General features: G+C 37.7%; 1 protein-coding gene across 1 annotated transcript; it reads left to right on the top strand.

Annotated features, from left to right (window-relative positions):
* The first annotated feature begins 1,969 nt into the window (after positions 1-1,969).
* dennd6a (DENN/MADD domain containing 6A) lies at positions 1,970-17,661 on the top strand. Its single transcript, XM_079242359.1, has 19 exons — positions 1,970-2,282; positions 4,441-4,479; positions 4,622-4,664; positions 8,286-8,398; positions 8,562-8,642; positions 9,622-9,727; positions 9,910-9,989; positions 10,493-10,552; positions 10,768-10,823; positions 12,164-12,286; positions 13,206-13,301; positions 13,934-14,028; positions 14,717-14,782; positions 14,985-15,049; positions 15,308-15,397; positions 15,665-15,828; positions 15,996-16,098; positions 16,446-16,520; positions 17,246-17,661. The coding sequence occupies exons 1-19, from the start codon at positions 2,052-2,054 to the stop codon at positions 17,375-17,377; spliced, it is 1,818 nt and encodes a 605-aa protein (XP_079098485.1). The 5' UTR covers positions 1,970-2,051; the 3' UTR covers positions 17,378-17,661.
* Positions 17,662-23,020: the final 5,359 nt, after the last annotated feature.

Below are 23,020 nucleotides of genomic sequence, written 5' to 3' on the forward strand. Positions count from 1 at the left end.
GTAGTACGTAATTTAATTTCAAAATCACATAATTTAAAAAATGGCATAGTATTACAATCTCAGTAATGATATTTAATTATCAACTAATAAGATCCAATAACACCACTATTGCAAAGTTTTACTATATCAGTTATTAGCAAGATGAATATTTACAATTTTATTTCTAATTAAATTTACAACATTCATAAGTAGTACAATGAAATCATTGACATCTTGTTTCCTGCTAATGACTGCTTGTATGCTCAATTAACTTTCATGTAATATAATCTTACAGAACTATAAAAATGTGGACCTTGATGTGAGAGTATTTACTCTGTAAATGATTTATTGATTACTCTGTTGTTACATTGTTCTCTGATTTAATTTATCCTTTTATTGTTTGGTGTGTGTTCATTTATGACAAAACTATATTTGTTAATAAGTTAAAACTCACTAACAACTAACTAACTCACTCTTTAGTAAGTTAAAATCAAAATTGTGAGCATATTGATAATAAAGGCATCATAGTAAACAGCATCTGCCATTTAAAAAAAAAAAAAAAAAAAAGATTTAACAAGTAATAGATATAAGTAATAGTATTTGTTGTAATAAGTCTCACATATTTTTATTCTTTGTTTTTAAAAAATGGTGAACTTAAGAGAGGGTGTGTGTGTTGCCTAAGTTTGAATCCTTAGTTTGGTTCATCCATCTGTTTGCACGGGGATGGGGCTATTAAAGGATTTATTTAAAGCTGATTTAGTGCTTTGTTCCTGAACTAGGCTGAGAGGTAGGCTGTGACTGAATAAGTGATTCATTCAATTATACAACTTATCCTTGTGGATCTTATTGGAGGTTCTGGAGATCCTGAATAATATGCTACAGTAGTTTCTAGTGTGCTATTACAGAATTAATGTAAATGTGATTTTAGAGCACATTTACACCAGCCCTTCTGATTCAAATCTTTGTTCATTTGCTTGGAAAGTTTGGTTAGTTTGGAGAGGTGTGAATGCAGACAAATCCTGATGGAAATCAGAGAAGCCAACTGTGTTTTTCTGACAAACTACAGCAATGCAAAGCCCCATGTGGGTAAGAGACAGGTTATTTTTGGTGCTTTGGCCAAGAGCAATGGCTTTATAAAAGTTCTGACAGAAATATGGTTAACCCAAAATGGCTAAAATCTAATGGAGCTCCATGCTTAATTCCTTTCTATAGGAAACAAAAGTTGTCCAACATTAATTAATAGATGAGCGAATTTCTCTTTTTCGTTGTTTGTCTTGTCTAATACTTCAGTAATTCTTAATGCAGCATTTCCTGACAAGGAGGGGAACATGTTATTCCAAAGGCCAGGTTCTTTTAAGTCTGAAAGCAAACTTAAACGAGAAGAATGTCACAACCCCTAGACTAAACCGAGTCCCCATTTGTACTAAGTCTAGTGGACTATCCTGGTATGAATGTGCCCTCATTGTGCTATGATGGCCAATAAGGGAAACAAGTTGCTACAAATTGCGATTCTGTTTAACTAAAAACTTTGACTACAATTCCAATGGTTAGAATTAAAATAGTCAAACTTTAAACGGATTATTTTCTGTTCACGCTTATGTAATATATGCAAACTAATCACAGTTTTGAAGTGAAATCAATATTTGTAAATTCTTGGCACTGATCAGTAGTATTTCAATGTCCCTTACTGGTCATTCTGGCTGAAAAGAGTTATGATTACATTACTATGTAATGGCATAGCTGTTTTTGTCTGTTATTCGCCATCTTCATAATAATGTCAACTACTAGTTTAGTTTTTTATTTATAAAACTTTCTTTTTATGCTCTCGAACTTTGCTGAACGTGAAGACAGAGCGTCACTGAACGCTATACGTGATGACGTAGCACGTTTAATCAACAGGACGTGCTCACGTTCAAGCTAAGATGCTATGTGCTTGCTAAGTGGCTAGTTGTGTTGCGGTCTGCTTTCTGTTTTTGTTCTGCGGAGACAATAAATCGAAAATTTGTAAAACTTAGTCATAAGAGTCGTTAACATTCTCAAGAGCATCAGTGTGTCAGTGTCGGGCCGCAGTAATGGCTCTACAAGGGTCAGAGGAGCTGGGGGAGCAGGTCGAGGAGCCTGAGGATCTTGACGATCAGGATGCTAATAGCGTCTCTCCGGCCGAGGAGATAACTCTGCCCCCGGGGCCTGGGTGCGACGAGGAACCGGAGGAAACTCTCCTACTCCCGTGGGACCGGTTCTCCGCTTGGCTTCACTGCATCTGTGTGGTCGGCTTTGACCTAGAGCTTGGTCAGGCGGTTGAGGTAAGGAAGAGGGATCCTCCGGGGATCGCTGGGTGATGTAAAACTCACAGTGGCTATAAATGTGTAACTTAGCAACTGCTGAAGGTACAGTCTATATCCTGGACAAGAGTCCACAGACAAAATCCATCTATTTTTGTTCAGATTTAGCTATCGTTTTACACAGCACAAATCCATCCATCCATCCATCTTCTGCCGCTTATCCGGGGTCGGGTCGCGGGGGCAGCAGCCTAAGCAGGGAAGCCCAGACTTCCCTCTCCCCAGCCACATTTGCCAACTCTGCGGGGGGGATCCCGAGGTGTTCCCAGGCCAGCCGAGAGATGTAATCCCTCCGGCGTGTCCTGGGTCTTCCCTGGGGTCTCCTCCCAGAGGGACGTGCCCAGAACACCTCACCAGGGAGGCGTCCAGGAGGCATCCTGACCAGATGCCCGAGCCACCTCAACTGGTTCCTCTCGATGCGAAGGAGCAGCGGCTCTACTCTGAGCCCCTCCCGGATGACTGAGCTCCTCACCCTATCTCTAAGGGAGAGCCCGGCCACCCTGCGGAGGAAACTCATTTCAGCCGCCTGTATACGAGATCTCGTTCTTTCGGTCACGACCCACAGCTCATGACCATAGGTGAGGGTAGGAACGTAGATCGACTGATAAATCGAGAGCTTCGCCTTCTGGCTCAGCTCCTTCTTCACCACGACAGACCGGCGCAGAGCCCGCATTACTGCAGACGCCGCACCGATCCGTCTGTCGATCTCACGCTCCATCCTTCCCTCACTCGTGAACAAGACCCCGAGATATTTAAACTCCTCCACTTGAGGCAGGACCTCACTCCCGACCCGGAGAGGGCAATCCACCCTATTCCGGCTGAGGACCATGGTCTCAGATTTGGAGGTGCTGATTCTCATCCCAGCCGCTTCACACTCGGCCGCGAATCGCTCAAGCGAGAGCTGGAGATCACGACCAGATGAAGCCAACAGGACCACGTCATCCGCAAAAAGCAGGGACCCAATCCTGAGGCCACCAAGTCGGATCCCCTCAACCCCTCGGCTGCGCCTAGAAATTCTGTCCATATAAGCACAAATGACTTTTTAAATAGAAAATGTTGATGAGATTTTTAAAAAAAAAAAAATCCATTTCCCGCAAGATAATCGCGTAAACATTAGAAGTATGTTATCCCAAATGGGTGCTGAGAGGTCTTCCCTGGAGTTAGTCTGTTCCTACAGCCTCAGTCTCACCAAGGTTATAATTTCACGTGGAAGCTTGTTGTTTTGTTACTCTTTGCTCTTTCGGACACACATGGAAATTCTTCAGGCATTTAAACTTGTGAAAGGCAGCTACTCCAGGCATTTTTGAGTCCCACTTAACTTTTCAAAGCGTCCAGAACAAACACCTGTTATGCCAATAATAGTTTATAAAGATAATCAACAAGTTAATGACTTATTTTCGCCATAATACCCAGCCTGCAATTTGCAAATAAGCTTTTATGTTACATTATGTTTTCTGATGCTACCAAGTCTTCCTCTTTCAATGAAATGAGCAACACAAGGCGTCTGCAGCTGGTATTTAAATTAGACCAGTCCGTTTGATTTATTTATAGGTTTTGTAAGATCATGGTAACAATTTTACTCCCCCCCCCCCCCCCCCCCCCCCTTTTTTTTTTCTTTTTTTTTGTAAACTTTACTTGGTCACAGATTGAATAATCATGACATTATAATAGTCCTCTGCTTGACCAATATTTGAGCATAAAAACTTCATAAAGATAATTAGAGCATAAGTGATTTTTTTAAAATTTATTTATTTATACTTTTTCTCCCTGTGTTGTTGAGGTTTGGCACTGATTTCCTTTTGTTTATATTTTTAATATGAAAATTGGTAAGATTAGCATAAACTTTAAGCATTGTCAATCATTTGAAGTACTAAAACTAGAGAAGAAGTTTAACTACTTAAAACTGAAATGAGATTTCCGTATCACAAAAAAATAAAGTATCAACTTTTAACATTTGTATTTAGGAATGCAAAAAATTAACTTTGCATGGGTGTCAAAATTAGAGGATACTTATTCAGACCATAATTGTGTATCACAATGAAGTGTTTAAGTAACAAGTTTATAGCCCTGAGGCAATACAACAGTGGGTTGATGCTGTATTATTTGCTTATTTGTCTTCCAGGTCATTTATCCTCATCATTCCAAACTATCAGAGAAAGAGGTGAGTCCAACTCAATGAGAAGGATTAGTTAATAAACACAGAAACTTTACTTGTGATTAAAAACATTGTGTAAACTCTACTCAACCTGTGCCATAGTGTAAAAAAAAGAAATAAATGGTTTAAAACATTTTTTTTCTTTCAGAAAACAAGCATCTGCTACCTGTCTTTTCCTGACTCCAACTCAGGTGAGTTACCTCGACAGCATTTAAGACTTTACCAGACTTTACCAGAATGATATAAAATCATCAGAACCATTGTCATTTTATATTTAATTCAAGCTAAAGTTGTGGTTCACCTTGGTGGTCTTTTAACTGGATGATTGTACCCCATACCCCAGTATACAAGTGAAGAAGGGGGTAGCCATATAAGTATGTGAGGATCTGCTATGATAAATGGTCATATGCTTTGGACAGCTTTTGAGCTCTGTATGTTTTCTGTATGTATCTATGACAAACTGTTTTTCTTTTTCTTTACTAATAACAAGTCTAAATTCATAGCAGGAACTTTTGGGTCTGCTCTGAGCACCTTCAGTCACAATGTACATGCACACACAGGAGCATTTTGACCACTACTGACTGCTAACCACTTTTTATTATGCGTCTGATTCTTAAAAATGTATTATCCCTATCAATGATTAAAGCTCTGTATTTGCTTTTGCCCTCAACTTTCATTTTAAAAGTTAGATTTATTTTACTTTGTGGAGTGAAATATTATTTATTTACACGCACACATTTTCATGTGATAAACTCTGCTTTTTATCCATTTCTCCTGGTTTTGTATGAAGACTGAGTTTTCCTTCAGATGTGGGTTTTTCTGTTAATGTGAGTCAGCAGGCAGTGAGGCTGAGAAATTTGCTGTCCTCAGTATGAAGACAGGATTAGGACAGAATGCTTTCAGAGCCACTATATATAAAATGTACTGTAGGGGTTTGTCAGAGATTTATTAAACTGCAGAACTGCAGCCTACTTTCTCTCCGTGTATCACAATTCAGCTCCAAGTCTTAATTACAGTTGGCAATGCTTGTGTTTAATCCACTTTTCGGGTTTCAGAAATGAATTGTATCTGCTCTCTAGCACATTGGCTCTAAAATGAGATGGTACCTGTGATGTTTAGGTGCTGACGTTGTATTCTGAAGCTGTTTAAATTAGAGACAGCAGTAGGATCCAAAATGAAATGCATTTGAAATAAACTTGGTCATTTCAACCAAGAAAAGTTAACTATAAGACCAGACAGATTAGAGTGTGAATGTATTCAGTAGTTCTTGCTCTTTTACCTTTTTCTTTTCCTAAAAAAAAAACTCAAAACAAAGTCTGATCTCTGGTTGCAGAAGGCATTCATTCTAATTAATCAGCATCTGGGCACAGATTTACTTGGTGCATGCTACTTGCCCAGCACCACTGATTGTAGAGATAGAGGGAGACTCAGAAACCATTCATCTTCCGATGACAATGTATTTTACATGTTGTATATCTTCTTAAGCAAAAAACAAACAAACAAACAAAAAAACTACCCATATACTGAACTGTGTAGGGAAGATGGAATCAGTTATCCTGTGTAAGTTCAGTATTGCTACCAACTCTTAAGTAATGGCCTTAAATAGTCTCCGACTATTTTTTAAGAGACCCTTGTTAAACAAGCTGACGTTTCTCTTGTTAAATGTATTTTCAGGAATTTTTTCCCATAAGTGATAGTGGTATCACTTACTGGAATCACTTGTCTTGATCAGTGTGTGAGTTAGTCTTAGAAAGCTGTTTCATGATTTAATTAATTTTTATCTATTAATAATATACATTTTGGTGCCCTCAGAGGTTTCAAGTATTTTCCCTATTAACTACGCAGTTATTCAATAGCAGCAGCTAGTCGATTATGGTTATCAATTATTCGGTTATTTTACTTACTTTGTTAGAGGGTTTATTTTTTCAGTGGATAAGCAGTTTACTATGTTTTTTTCCATGCAAGTAATATCTGGATCCAGCTGTTTTTTTAGGTTATTGAGCATTTATTTTCCACTTTAAAGGCCTATTGGACATCATATAATCTTCACAAAAACAAAGCATTGCAGTCTAGGCAAATAAGAACTGAATGAATCAGGCTACATGATAAATGTAACTGTTCCTCTCCAGTAATTTAACAGAAATCAGGCTTTTTGTGATAAGTTTTTTATTTTTATTTTTTTAAATTATTTTTAAATGAATGTTATGGATTGTGCCTCTTTTATGCCTTCTCTGCATCCATATTATTAATGAGGTCCTAAATGTTTCAGACTGATGGTCACACATTCGTCTCACACATTTCAATGAAGGTAATAGAAAGTAAAATAAGGGGATTTAAAGCCTGAGAAGCTAGATGTGTCCTCCGTCTTCAGGCTGGGTGGTCATGAATGCACCACGACAGCATGATGTCATGGAAGCTTTGTCCTTGGAAGTGTTTGTGTTTATGTGTGTATCCTGTGGAATTCCTTGAAGTCTCGCAGAGCGTGCTGGTGTTTGTGTTTATATTGTCTCAAACTCTGCTCGTTGGTCTCTCATTTTCCCTTGTCACACACTCTCACTGTGTCAGCCTGGAGATGTGCAGAGACCACTTTGAGGTTAAATGCCGTTTGATGACTCATTGTGCACTTCCTATTTTCCTTTTTCCTCTTCCTGTTTGGGCGAAAATCAGGAACCAGGAAGACGTATAAGATTTTACTTATGCTCAGTGAAAACAAAGAATACATTAAGGCAGATTATTAGTTTTCAGTTTTACATTGCTTGTTTCTTTTCCTCACTTTGTTGTTTAACTCCTTTAATGGTGGAAAACTGGATTTCAAGAACCAAGAAATGAATAAGTCCTGCTGTCTTCTATTTAAGCAGATTTAACTTAAATTTTCTTTTTCTAAATTAAATCAGATTTATTTTATGTTTTTTAATCAAATCAAATTTTCATTTGAGTCAAATATAACAGGCAGCAGAATTTGAGTTTGTACTTGAATGCAGTGTCTGGTGTCATAGAAAAACTTGGACACATTACTGTTTTTTCCTACTGTGGAAAACCAATAAAAACATATTTTACAGTGCTGTGTTCCGCTAGCAGCAAACCTTCAAATTTAGTTAACCAGCAGAACCATGCCTGGAGTAGTTCAGACAAACAATGATTAATGATACAAATAAACATTAACTTAAGTTTCATCAGGAACACTCACAACACTTCATTTTGTTATTGATGGTCAGTTATTGGTGTGCTGGTAATGTACACCAGAAAGACATCATCACATAAAAAACCCAGGTCCATCACATTTAATTTATGGGAAACTTTGTTTTACAAGGTTTCAGAACAACTGTTTCCATGACTACATTTAGTCAATCATGAAATTATGATATAAAAAGAAACTGATCTCAGAGGAAATACCATGAAGACTTTTCATGGTATTAAATAGAAGTAATATTGAAACTATTTAAGGAAAATTTGTTTTGAATTTGTATCTAACAGGGATGACTGATAATGGCAACCAGAAAAGGAGACAAGAAGATATTTAGTGTTTTGTTTTTTTCACTAGAAACTTGACGTGGTGTCAGTTCTTGTGTACAGTCAGATGTTTGACAACAGAATGTCCTGTTTGGGTGAACTTGTTGGTTAGGTTGATAAAACTTAGGTATATTCTAAGTATTTTTGCTTGGGAATCCACTTGACTCAATAGCTTCTATAATGACATAGTTCCTAGCTCCATATTTTGACAATGGTATACGCTCTAAAGCGAAACAAAAGCCATATATTTCTATATCAGCATAGTTTTTAAGGTTCTGGTTGTCATTCTGCTGTGTTCCCAGGTTGCCTTGGCGACACACAGTTTTGCTTCCGCTTTCGTCAAGGTTCAACCAGGAAGTCGTCTCTGGGCTGTTTCCTGGAAACCACAGATCGAGACGCACCGCCCTGTTTGAAGGTTAGGAAACAGACTAACACAGTGCTGTAGGAAATGCTGTATTTTTGTTTTAACCAACGTAGGAAGTGGATCTTGTGTGATTTGTCAGGATCTGGCCTCAGAAAAGTTTGCATGAGGGCTCTGCAACATAAAACAATTCACTAATTGAACGACTGTCTTGCAGCGGGAACAAGGCCATTACTACGGTTATGTCTATTTCCGCCAAGTACGAGACAAATCTCTGAAGAGAGGATACTTCCAGAAGGTCAGTGCCAAACTGCAAGAGCAGCTACATCCTTTCTTAAAGAAGAAATGCTTGTTTTTACATGAACTGTCTGAGGCCTGCAGCTATTTCTCAGAAAGAGCGGATTAAATATGTTGTTATATTCAGTATAACTTATTTCTCAATTACACCGATTAGTTGATAGTCATGACTGTTTCAGTGTGTTTTATTTTTAGCTTTAAGAAGTTACCTTTCATTAAGATTCAAAAGAAGATCATTGCAGTTTTTTTTCGTACCTGCACAACAGTTGTTATATTTGCACATTATTTTGTTTCAACAATATGTTGGTAAAATATCTGTGCAAAGAGTTTGTTCTTGCAAAAGCATTGATTTTTAAGTTGTTAAAAAGGGATTCAACAAAACATGGAACTGTTGTTTTTCTGCTCAGTTCTGACACAAATATGCTTTAATAATTATTAGTTATTATTGACAGAACTGCAGTCATACTCTTAATGATGTGGTGTACAGTCTGTCTGGCAGCATAATGCCTCATTGAATCTCCATTTGGATTATTTTAACATAATTGACGTATATTTTATTGTTCAACAGAAGTGCAAATACAGAAAATGCATTATTATAAATGCCATCATCTTCATTTGAATTCTCTCCCAATGTGATTCCTGACTTCTGAGTCATTTCCCATGTTCCTCCAATCCACCTCCCACTGTGAACATACAGCAGCCAGGTGGATTGATATCTATAAATAACAAAAGAAACATAATCAAGATCCATTAGTAATGTTGATGCAAATGAAAGAAGGAACAAAGAAGTATTATTAACTCACAAAAGACAGGTGTCTTTGTGAAATGCAGTTAGCTCAATCTCAACATGAGCAATCATTTTTTTTACACAAATGATCAAATCTTGCAGAGCACCCTCCAAGTGTGAATGTTAATATTGTAATGTAAATTGTCTGAAGGTGACATTTTTGTTCTTTTTCTGTGTTTGTGTCTGAAATCAGTCTCTAGTCCTGATCAGTAAGCTGCCCTATGTGACCTTCTTCCACTCATTGTTGAAGATCATGGCTCCTGAATACTTTGAAAAGCAGGAACCCTGCCTGGAGGCGGGTTAGTTGAATTACCTGTCTTTTTATATATGTGTTTATGCATAGCTTGTATGTAGCTGCCAAAATACAAAAGATTTTATAAGAAATGGTGATGATTGTGGTTTCCATTTGTCCAGAAGTTTAAAGATAACGTGACACTTGTACACTGAACTTTTAGATCATTACTGTCTGTGTTTCTGACAGCTTGCAATGATATAGACCGCTGGCCAACGCCTCATCCTGGACGGATCCTCACCCTCCCTATAATGGGCGTTGTCATCAAGGTATATGCACATATTTTTTTAATAGGTGGAGAAACCTTTGATTTTCTGTGGGCTTGTCATGGCAGGTTAAACGGTTGTACTGTAGGATATTAGCAACAGCTCCATTTCATTTCCTACAAATCATTAATCTCTGTTCTCTTTCAAAGGATTTTAGGTGGTTTGTTTTTTCCAAGATCTAAAACTGCATTTAAGTACTTGTAATATATTTATATGTGATAATGATAATTGGCTTGAGTGTTTGCAGGTATTAATGCTTTTTTGAACCTTTAATGAGCCAAAAACAAAGCCACATACTATATGACATTGTACTGTAACCATTGCATTTTTAATATACTATAGAGTACATAATAAGTAGTGTGATGCCCAAAAATGCAGACTTTGAGGCCTGTTTTCTTTTCCTTTTGTAAAGGGACATATCTGACATTTACATAATCATCCAGCCTATAATTACCAAGCAGAGGCAGTAAAGAAATTATGTCACTTTGTTCATTGATGTGTTTCAGGTTCGCATCCCAACGTGTTACGACAAACCAGGAACCTCACAGTTGGTCCAGTCTGCCCAGGTAATAAAAAAAAAAAAAAAAAAAAAAGCAGAGGTTGCTATTGCTTCTGCATGGTTTCCCTTTTCGCTATATTAGGGGGAGGTCCTGCTCCCCCAACCTCTGCCCTCTCAAGAGGGTCAAATCACTTGCTGTATTTTATATTATGCAACATATTAGCAGCAATATATCCAACATTATGTGAATTATAAAGCTGAAGAAGTGTATCCTCCTTGTAGAGTGACAGTCTGGTGTCCATTGTGCTCCCAACCATCCATGAAGTTGATCTCTTCAAGTGAGTACCGCTTTTCTGCCATGTCTCCAAACTCTGCATATCTGTGCAGATTGTCACCATCTGCTGGTTGGTACTAGTACTGCAACGACTCAGTCCAATTCAATTCAGCTTTAGTTGTATCACACCACTTCACAACAGCAAAGGAAAACCTTGTGGCAGAACCCAGTGCAGGTAGGGCAGTCATCTGCCTCGACAGGTTGGGGTGGAGTGGACAGGAAAGAGACTAACATCCACCATAACGTTTATCCAGGAAGACCTAGAGAAGAGGAGAAATACTTTAATGATACCAGTACTGTTATGTTTATAGATGGAAGATAAGGGACAGAGATGTGAAAAGGAAGTGCTCAGTACATCATGCGATGTCTCAAAGCTGTCTAAGCTTATAACCTATAATAACAGCCTATAACAGCATAAATAAGATAGCTGGACCACCCCTAACTATAGGATTTGTTAAGAAAAAGGAAGGTCCTGAGCTTGATCTTGAAGGTAGAGAGAGTATCTGCCTCCTGAACTCAAACTGGGAGATGATTCCATAAGAGAGAGCCTGATATCCAAAAGCTCTGCCTCCCGTCGGACTCTTGGAGACTCTGAAAACCACGCGTAAACCTGCAGTCTGAGAGCAGAGCGCTCTGTTTGAAACAGCCTCACTAGAGCAAGGGTGCAAAGTTATTGTCCTCGAGTGGTGCGGTCCTACAGGGTTTTGGTGTGTCCTTGATTCAACACAGCTTGTTGTCCAGTGCTGCCCAAGCATGTTGACTCATCAGTCTGATGCTGTTGTTCTGAGCATTCAAAACCTGCAGGACAGTGGCCCCTGATCACTGACCTTGGACATACCTGGTCGAGATGATCTGAAGATTTTAAGACAATAATTGATAATTATGCTCATTATACCGACCTGAAATGCAGATCTAACTTTCAACACATTTAAATACGTAAAGTTCACAAAAATGTGTGCATGGCAGCTGCTACTCTCAAATCTTGCCTTAGAGCTGCCACCCCGCTCCAATATTTCATCCTTTATTTTTTTAGAAAACATTATTTCTTCAGCTTGACAGGCAAATCTCAGCAGACCTGACAGAAAGACAGTAAACAGAATCATTTTAACATGTGAAAACAAACTTGCAGAGGTGTTAGGAAGACTATGAAGAACAAAATCTGATATTACTTTAACAGGATAAATAGCTTTGACTTATTGTTTTTACTAATGTTAGTGTTTATGATGATAAACAAGAGCACATGAGTATGTTGTATATCTAAATAAAATTTGCACACAGGTTTCACCCAGGTCATGTCACTACATAAATTTAAACTTTCCCTTCACACTTTTTCCTTCTGTTTAGGTGTTTCTACCCAGTCTTCTTCCACATTCAGATGCTTTGGGAGTTGGTGTTACTTGGAGAAGCACTTGTTGTCATGGCACCGTCACCTGCAGAGTCATCAGATACTGTGCTGGCATTGGTCAGGTGAGTCAAATAGCGTTAGCAGTCGCTCATCATGCCAAAGCAATCTGAAGTTAGTCTGATATTTATCAGAACATCTGTAACTATGACACAAATAGATGTCCGGTGCAACATTTCATACCTTAAAGGTGTTGTTGTCTCACGTTGAACCTTTTGGCATAAATTGTGATACAAGCTCATTTAAAATGCAGAATTTCTAGATTGAATCAAATGTTTCCTGAAACCCCATCTGCATGTGATAAATGTGGGCAATATGATGCCAGTTTTACTTCATTCTTATGTTTTATGTCCAAAACTCCATGACTATTAGGAAGGTATATTTTCTGTATTTTTAATAGGTGTTTCAAACCCATATATCTCCAGACTTGAAGCTAATCGATCTGGGAGGCTCATATGCTTTGCAAAATAACCAAAGTTCACGTTGTACAGCATTATCTGTAGAATTAAACGTATTAAACGTATTCTTCTGAAATGTAAGGTTCTATTTTTTATTTAGATGAATAGGTAGAAATCCTTCCCATTCATATATTTTTCAGGAGAAGCATACCTGGCACTTAGTTGGGGTGGATACGGAGGCTTGGCTGTTTAATTTTTGTATGATTTATATAGTTATAGTTTTCTGTACTTGTTTATTGTGGTGTTTATTTTCTGTGAATTTTTTGCAATTTACTCTATTTACTCAATCGCTTCAGATTACTCAATAATCTGAAGCGATGTATGAAAAGACAGTTTTATTGCACATTGTAGTGCTTTGCAAAAAATATTTGAGTGGTAAAATGCAGATTTTTTTTTTTTTTTTTTTTTTTTTTTTTTTACCCTTTTGCCCTCTGTAACAATATCTATGAGCAGGAGGCTGATAAAGCCTCTTACATAATTTATTCAAACTCTCAGGTATTAAGATGAATTTGTTTTCTCTCTGCAGCTGCATCTCTCCCCTGCGTTACTGCAGTGACTTCAGGCCATATTTCACTATCCATGATAGCGAGTTTAAGGAGTACACAACCAGGACACAGGCCCCGTGAGTAAAAATAAACCTGTGCAGTTTTCACACCGATGCTCCCAGTGAAACAAACGGTCCTTATCGGTATTTGATGATTATACAGTTATGCTCTGTTGACTGCTGGGATTCTCCACAGCAGCTCTCTTTGCAGAGCTCGCATTGTGGCCGAGAGAGAAAAGAGGCTGATGTATCCCTAGGGACTGATTGTAACACACTCCAGCTTTGTTGTGTCATTTAATATGAAACGCTCCATACAAGGAGGGAAAGTAGTCAGGTTGCACATCTAGAAAGCGTAGACAGCGTAGTGGCGTCTCCTGATGCTCCAACACTTTTATCAAGACCCAGTAGATTTGTTGCTAATGTTAAGGTGACATAATTGTTCTGCCGCAAAATATAGAGCAAACATCAGATTAACTTATTTAGTTACTGTTTGAATGTTTTGTCCACTGATCATTGCTGACAAAGTCCAGGAGAGAAAGAGTTGTTCCTCTCCTGCAGCTGAGCAGTGGTACTGAAGACATGGTTGCATGTGAATGAGCAGCTGACTCGCTTTTAGACATTCATCCTCTTGTTTTAGGATAACATGTTTCTTTTCCTGAAGTTGTATCTGAGACAGTGTGATCAAGTTAATGTGATGTGTCATTATGCAGGCCGTCAGTCATTCTGGGAGTGACAAATCCCTTCTTTGCAAAAACTCTGCAGCACTGGCCGCACATCATCCGCATCGGAGACATGAAGCAAGCAGGTAAATGTTACTGCTTCAGTCCAGTCTAACAAGTCCTCATGAAACAGCTGCAGTGGTGCTGCTTACCATTGTATATTTCCAGACGGAGGTGTATAGTCCCAGTGCCATAAAATAAAAGTTCCAACCAGTCACGAAACCAACTGGATTTAATGAGCTCAGCTCCACTGCAACGTAGACAGGAGCCTGTTGGTAAAAAAAAAAAACCCTGTTCTGAATGCACAGGTAGATCCAAAAACATGGCAGGACTTTGCCATTATGGCACCTGGATGGTACACCTCTGTTTGCAGTTTTCTTTTGTTAGTAAAAACAGAGATCAAGGCAGACTGCCCCCAAAAGAGACAGAGCAAACAGAAGAATTTACAATTCAATTTACACACACACACACACACACACACACACACACACACACACACACACACACACACACACACACACACACACAAATATTATATTATATCACATTACATTACATTATGTTTAGGAAGTCAACTTTAACAAAAAAAAACTGCTGTTTCAGAAATGAACTTAGGAATTCATTGGCAAAAAGTCAATGGAAACTCTTTACCCCATCCTTTTTTCTGGTTTCTTTAGTTAACTGGGAGTTTATAAACCCTGATGCTACAGTGAAACTTCAGACAACATACAGAAAAAAATCTTGAATTTTGTGTGAAATGTGTGTTTTTCTCAGGAGAGATGGCCAAGCAGATGAAGGTCAAGAAACTAAAAAACCTCAAAACTCTGGACTCTAAACCTGGTAACTACTGCAGACTTTCTGTTTATTGTCTCTTCCTCTGCTCATCATGCCTCCATTTCTACCCCGTCTCCATTTTCAGTGCATTTCAATCCAAACAAAACATACAGTTGCCACCACATCTTATCAAACTGCAGAATTTTCTCCAGGAGGAACTGTCTTCTTTAATCTGCTCCCTAATCTATCAACTGTCTGCTTATTGCAGGTGTGTATACTGCATATAAGCCATATCTCAATAAAGATGAAGAAATCATCAAGCAGCTTCAGAAGGTGAGAAATGCTTTCTCCACACTGTCATTATATATTTAAAACAAGGTGAGGTGATAAGATCAAGTCCATAAAAGGAAACATCATTTCAGGGTGTTGCTTCAGCTGTATAATAGTCAGTAGTTAGGATGTAAGTGTAGTCATGAGTGAAACATTTGTATTGCATCCTGTGCTGTACAGTAAAGGCTAATTTAATATGTATTATTTCTCTGAACGTTTCACAACACTGACTCATTGTATCAACTTATGCCTGTTTTTCAGGGAGTCCAACAGAAGAGACCTTCAGCAGCCCAAAATGCAATTCTTAGACGATACTTTTTAGAACTGACTCAAAGCTTCATCATTCCACTGGTAGCAAACTTTATTGTTCATGAAGCCTCTTTATGCAGAACCTTTTAGTACAGATTTTGTTTGTTTTTGTTGAGAATTTGTCTGTCTGTTTCGTCAGACCTCTGAAGATGTCGTTAAGTCTTGTTTAGAAATTCCACATACTTGAAAAAACAAATGTGAAAACTGTGTGTGTGTGTGTGTGTGTGTGTGTGTGTGTGTGTGTGTGTGTGTGTGTGTGTGTGTGTGTGTGTGTGTTTGTGTTTGTGTTTGTGTTTGTTTTTGTTACAGGAGCGGTATGTGGCCAGTCTGATGCCTCTCCAGAAGTCCATCAGTCCCTGGAAGAGTCCTCCTCAGCTACGGCCTTTTATCCAGCAGGACTTCATGAAAACACTAGAGAAAGCAGGACCGCAGCTCACATCAAGGCTGAAGGGAGACTGGATTGGACTCTACAGGTGCAGGCTCAATCTCAATAAGTTCATGTGATCATAATTTTATGATGCTTTTCCATATTTTTATTCTAAGAGGACAAAAAATGTGATCTTCCTTGTGGGCTCTTAAAATCAGTAAGATGTAAGAATGACTGAATTAGCATCCTGTGGTTTCCTGGGGTGGGTTTCAGGCGTTTCCTCAAGTCTCCAAACTTTGACGGCTGGTTCCGCAACAGGAGAAGAGAGATGACGCAAAAACTGGAGGCTCTGCACCTCGAGGCACTATGTGAGGAGGTAAGGAGGAGTAAAAATGGAAAAATCTTTAAGAGTTAAAATCAGACATGGACTTTTATTCTGTCCTCTTGCTGAGTGGAATTACATCTAATTTTTGTTGTTGAGCTTAGGGTGGGAGAAGAAGAAAGATGTCGGTAGTAGTCTGAGTGGTCAAACTTTACAACACTAATAAATCACCATCAAGTTTGTGAATCAGCCTGGAAGTTCATCAAACATACAAGTTCCCTGACACCAGCTACACTAAAGAAATTAAATGTTGTGATGCAGATGAATGTGTTAAAGGTTTAACACAAGGGGATGGATGCTGTCTGTTAAATGCTTTACTCATCTGCCTCTTCTGTTTGCAGGATCTTCAGCAGAGAATCCAGAAGCACACGGAGGTGGAGGCAGTGGATCTGGTCCTAAAGCTAAAAGACAAACTGGTTCGTACTAACTAGCACATACAAATATTGTTGTCCTATAATGCTAACACTACTTAATTACCCTTTATTCAATCTGGAAGCTTCTATTGAAGTAAAAGATGTCTTCCTCCGGGGACATTAGACATTGTCACCCCTACTCATAACGCAGCTGGTATAGATGGGTCTCTGTGCATGATGTGACAACCTTGATCCAAGTCTTTAAAGCTTATACACAGTTTTTCATGCATCAAAATTTAGCTTTGCAATGAAATTAATCACTAGAATTAGTCCAACCATTTGTTGTTTGGAACTGTGTGAGGAGCTGTCAGTTTTTAATCATAATTTAAAGTCTTTAATACAATTTAAATTGGTACAAGATTAATATTTAATCAGTGCCTGCTAGCTGGAGACAGAAATCACTCATGTTCTGTACTGTATCTTTACAGGATTAGTAATATCTATTAGAAGATAAAAGAAGGTTTTTTTTATTTATTCATTGAGCCTGCTCCTGATAATAACAGGTTTCCACAAGCAAAGCTTATCTGAAATCATCTTCGAAAACTTACAAGAAATGTGCTTTTATGCAACCAATGAAGACAAAATTTCTTGAAGTTGGAGTGTAATATGTTATGGGCATTCGTAAAGTTAATTTAGTTTTCTTTATTTACTATTTACCTCTCACATCTTCTGGATGATACCCAGCTCTTTTGAAGTGACTGTTGTGCTCATGATGCTCTCTGCTGCAGAGCCAGGCGGAGAGGGAGCAGCTCCCGGTGCGTCCAGGGACCCTGGCTAAGCTAAAAGCCCACATTGAGGCCGTCATCCTGGCTTTACCAGAGGACCTGCAGGGCATCCTTCACAAGCCTCCCACACCATGACTGCAATGGTACCTCCAGTTTGACATTGTTAAAGTTTGCTGGGGGTCATGGTTCTTCAACCAGCTACTGCTGGGACCTCCTTAAACTGAGACTGGATCCCAGGTTTATGTCTTCTGGGTTACGGAGAGCACACAGAGCAGTTTTAATGCACAAACTGTACATCCAGCTTCAGTGGAATTTACGTCACACCTCCACTGTGGCGGATCTATGGAAGTCTGACTAAACCGGGACATCTTGGTGATCCTGTGGTCTTGAAGTAACAAACTGGAATGAGCCGGAGCTTCCAGACTGGACTTGCCAGTCTTCTGAAATAGCATGAAGAAACTTTTTGATCACAAGGACGTCACCACAAAAAGGAGCACACAATGTATTTTGAGTGATCAGATGGTGACATGGTGTGTCTGAGCCTGTGGTAGCGGTGACAGCCTGTGTGCTAGAAGAACAGGAACATGATCCCTGCTGATATTTGACCCTCAGCATTTTTACCTCGTAACAGCTTTGATTTTTACTTTTTTAACTTGACACTGGGCTGCTGTAGTCTGATGGTGGAAGATGAGAAGCTTTCATCCATTTGTAAGAACCTAAAAAAAAAAAAAGGAAGTGCACTTCATCACTACCTGGACCAGTGTGCCCATCGGTTAAACTCTCACACTCACGTTAATAAACACACAAACACTTATGCAAACAAACTGAATCTAGCAGAACCAAGCAGTGCTTTATTTTTTAGATTTTACTAAAAACATATTCAAAGCATCACAGACAGAGCATTAAGCACCAGCAACCCAATGATAACTAGCTACACAGCTCTGGTGTTGTTGCTGTGAAACATTGCTCAGGATTCAGTCTTTATCGTATTCATGTCACATGATCTCCTTGTAGCCTATCACAGAGTCTGAGGAGATGTTTGAAGCTATCCGGAAATGCACAGAAGTTCAGACATGATGTTATACTTTTGTTTACTGCTGCAACATTATAAGATCTTCTGTTGTTCCTTATTTTTCCCCAGACACCATCCAGCTTCATGAAAAGCTTTATTGCAGACTCTCTTTACCATTATTAAACAGAAATGGCTAATTTTCAAACTGAATAAATTAATCATGCTTAACGTCTATCTCCACCATAATTTATTTGCTTTCATGAACAGAAAAATAACTGACCTGTAGATTTGACACAATAAACATTTCTGTGCTTTTTTCCCCCCCCTGTTTTTCTGTTATTTTTTTCATTAAAAATATCATTTTAATTAAGGAGTTTTAACATGCTGATGCATTAGTCTTTATAGAAACACAAAACATTGTTTTATTAATAAGTAGTGCTTTTAATTTAAGCCAGCGGGGCATAAACCTGACATTGGATGGTGCTCTAATGAATTTGAATATAAACAGGCCAAATGAAATAATATTAATTTACTCTAATCTGGGCTGTGTTCTCACTGCAGATCTTCTTTTTTTTTTTTTTCTTTTTTTTTCTCTTTTTTTTTTCTTTTTTCCCAGACATCAGTTTTTTTTCCCCGGTATAATGGTTCACATTGTACTTTAGTACGACTGCCATCATATTTCGTTGTAAACATTCTGCGACCCTAAAGTGACCCACATCTGGAGGGGTATATTGTGTTTTTGGAGGTAAATATTGTGGCTGCACATGTATACATGTATGTTCAGGATGGAGTGACTCAGATTTGAATTGGTTGCCTGGGACAGACGTTTATGGCTGCACCATAACTTCCGTGTGCATCGGATACAGCTGCTGGCTAACTGCACAATGTGTCTTAGCGTGTTTGCATCGGTAAAACCCATGGTTTAGTTAATCCTCTGCACCCACGTTTTCGAGGTGCCTTGAACGCATCATTGTTATTTTTTGCCATTTTGTTATTAAAACAAACTAGCTGGGTGGCGCAGCCATGGTTAGCAACAACAAACATGGAGAGAAGTGGAGATATTTAATGCAGTGTTTTGTGCAACATTGAAAATATTGTATCTGCTTTTTCCCCTCTCTTTCTGATCATGGGAACTTTATAGGGAAACCTTATGGAAGTTGAGCTTAATGCAATAATTTTGACTGGACAGCAATAAAAGTCAAGAAGAAGAATATAAATGATAAAATCCAGCACATCCACAGTGTTAAAAAATAACCAGACTAAATTAAAATTTCTCAAGTCCTGAGTGTTTTTTCCTTTTGAAAAGGATCATTTATTCTGAGTGGGTCGTCAACCTGTGGAAGAAGCGAAATCCAACTCACTCACTGGCACCAGCTATATAAATGACTTATCTAAGAATATGGTTGGCAGATGAACACAAGCTGCTCTCACACACATCTGACACTTTTGCTGTGTATTGTAATTCTAAAATGATGGCTGGTTTGTACTTGGGACTCATTTAATTATATAAATGAGGCAAAACTGACATGTTCAGGGTGTTTCAGGTGATGTGGCTGCAAAGTTGATTCATTCTGATTTTAAAGAAAAAAGCCTAATAAAATTTGTTCCATGTAATAATGAATGTAAAAGTAAACATACTGAAGGCCTTAGTAGTATTGTGTTGACTGAGGCTGACAGTATTCTGTTGCCTAGTAACAGTTTTTAAATAAGCCCTAAACTCTCTATAGGCTGATGAACAGCGTCGGTCTCCTCCTGTCTTTTTAACAATGTTAATTTGAGCGGATCTGAAATGTTATATTAGGAGCAAAATCCTGCACTTTGGTTACATTTAGTTAATTTTCAACTCACAAAAATGTGACAGTAACCACATTTTAACTTGATGTGATTGCAGAATCCAGATTCTGCCAGGAAAAAAAATATTAGCAATAATAAGTGTTTAAATCAGTTAGCCTATTTCAGGTTAAAATTTGACTCAATAAAATGCACTATTTTTTTATTTTTATTTTGACTTGATTTGGATGTATTTTTTACTCCCTAATGACAGCATCTTTTTTAAGGAATATTTCACAGTTTCCCAAGTTCTTAAATAAATTTGTAGGACTTGGTTTGTTCAAGCTGTCACAGAAATTGAGCCCATCTACCCTTTTGATTTATTTTTTTTCTTTTATCACGTATTTACTATGATTATAGTAATGCTTCTGACTTCAATGGATATACCTCTTTAATCCATTCTGTTCTGTAGCCATTGTGACAAATTATCACTGAATGAGAGCTTATAGCCCATAGCTAGCTGGCTAACACTAGCACATGCCAGAGTGAAAAAGAAATGCCAAATTGATTCTGAAAAAAAAAGATGAATTCTGCTTGTTTGGCCCCATATGACTAATGCTACACATTGCTTATAGCTCTACCCTTCATAGAGTTAGAGGGTAAAATTAAATTTTACTGATGCCATAAGTTCATTTTGTCATGTGGATTAAATGCTACCTTAAATGACAAATGGTAAAATTGGTATTTTCATATTCAAGTTGAGAGTTTTAGGGTTATAAACTTAAGACACCCAAAACTATGTTCTCTAATAAGTGAGTTATTTTTTTCCCCATAATATTTCCCTGCAGTGTTTCAATTGGAAAAATAAGGGTGTACTTAATATTTGACTTTTTTTTTATTTTTATTGAGTCAATTTTTTGGCACCTTTTCCCGAATTTTTTGAGAATTAAATTTTATTTCTCTAAAGTACAGTAAACCATAAAATAAAAAAATGAATAATTCTATCTTTAAGAATAAGTGTTAGTGAGTTTTCAGTGTTTCTAACTCTTAACCTGATTTTCATGAGCTTGTTATTATAAAGACTAAATTTCTAGTCATTTTAAGTATTTTTTCCTGACAGAAATGTGCTTACTCCTGTAATAAGAGAACTTTTGTCATTCTGAAAAAGACCTGTCAAGGTTAGCCCATAACTACAAAACGATCAGTGATTAGATCAGAACATGATCAGTAGTGTGAGGAAACTCTGGCGGCTCCTGAATATTTGTGTCGTTTCAACAGAAACAAAAAAGCACATTTTACAGAAGCATCAGTCCTTGCAGAAGTGTGAGCAGAACCAAAGACCAGACTGGTTCCTATAGAAATGTAAACAACAGTTTGTGCTTTTCTAAACTAGAAAATCTTGTATCTTCTGACGCATCACATCACTTTTAACAATTTGATCAGAATTCACTGTCACTGCTGAAAGACTGAAAATTATAAAAGAAATGTTAACCAAATGTTTTGACCATCATAAAGTCAAAGTGACGACATGAAAAAACCCACTGTTGAATCTGTCGGGACACCTCAGCTCTGCATGTTAAAGCCAATAACAACAACCTGTGTGCTTTCTTTTTGTGTTTGTTTGTGTTCAGCGAATGAGCTGTGAGATTAAACCCTCTCAACACATAATTGTATAAAGAACTTTATTTATTATTGTTGCATAAAAATGGTCTATAAAATTTAAAAGCATACGAAAATTTAAAAATTGGCCTAAAATAGAATTATTTTAAATAAATTCAGACGTAATACTGTATTAATGAACATTTCTGGAAACCTAATGTCAAGCAATAAAACAGGTCAACTTGTATGTTTGGGGTTTTTCAGAAAAAGTCTTTTTTTTTTTTTTTTTTGTCTGCACATGCATTTGATCTTTTAAAAATGTTCTGTTGACTTCATGTAACATGTCTTATGAATGCATTGAAACGAGCCTTTATTTGAAAAGCATATAATGTAAAAGCTATATATGTTAGTGGTTTGACAAACCTGTGACCTCTGGTTGTTGGGCAACCATTTAAGTTTTATATTTCTTTTAAAAAAAATAATTTTATGGAGGGCTATATCTGAAAAAGTTTTGTACATAAATATGTAATACCAGATGGCTTGATAAACACAGAGATTATTAATAAGAATGAACCCAAGTAATTTGCTTTGCTTAGTGTAATTACGGTGCTGTTGAGGCACTATAACATTTTCAATTTGGAGATTTTTTTCTCGCCAAGATCGCATCACAGGAATGTAAATTATTCATTTTGATTATGGAAATATTTCGCCAGCATTGTTGCTTTGTGTCGTTTACTGGTCTAATAGGTTGATATTGGTGTCAAGAGGATGTGTATGCAAACTTTTCAAGGCAGTATTAAAACATGATGAAGACAACTGTCCTGATGTACTCTCAATACCCCCACATCTATTTGTCAAATAAAATGATCATTTGATTAAAATATTCTTTTCTGGAATACAGCAACTAGAATAAATATATTTGACCAAAACTGGATTTCTTTAATTATTAAAGGTCTGAGGTCTCCACTAAGATCAAGCATGAGTCAAGCACAAGCTGGAGAAATGATACACACTGAAGATCTCTGCACAAGGTAGAGGAAAACATTTTTATAATCCCTATGAAACCTATGAAGTTCAAAATTATTTCCTGGGATTTATTAATTGAACGATTCAATTCAACTCTATTCAAATAATTTGTAGAGCACCCCTTCACAATAGTCATCTCAGGCCACTTTACAGACATCATTACAAGCGAGCCATCCATCCATTTTCAGGACCTGGATTTTTCCGGTTTCGGATGCTTCTCCAACTCACATGCCAAACCACGTTGGCATCCGGTCTTCTCTTTTTGGCAGTTTTTTTTTTCTTGGCATTCCTTCATTCCTGGAGTTTCAACAAGATCATCACTATTAAATATATTCTCAATCAAGTAGCACTGGTCTTGGTCTTCAGTCCAA

The sequence above is a fragment of the Telmatherina bonti genome (assembly GCF_933228915.1).
Source record: "Telmatherina bonti genome assembly, chromosome: 6".
Taxonomy (NCBI): Eukaryota; Metazoa; Chordata; class Actinopteri; order Atheriniformes; family Telmatherinidae; genus Telmatherina; species Telmatherina bonti.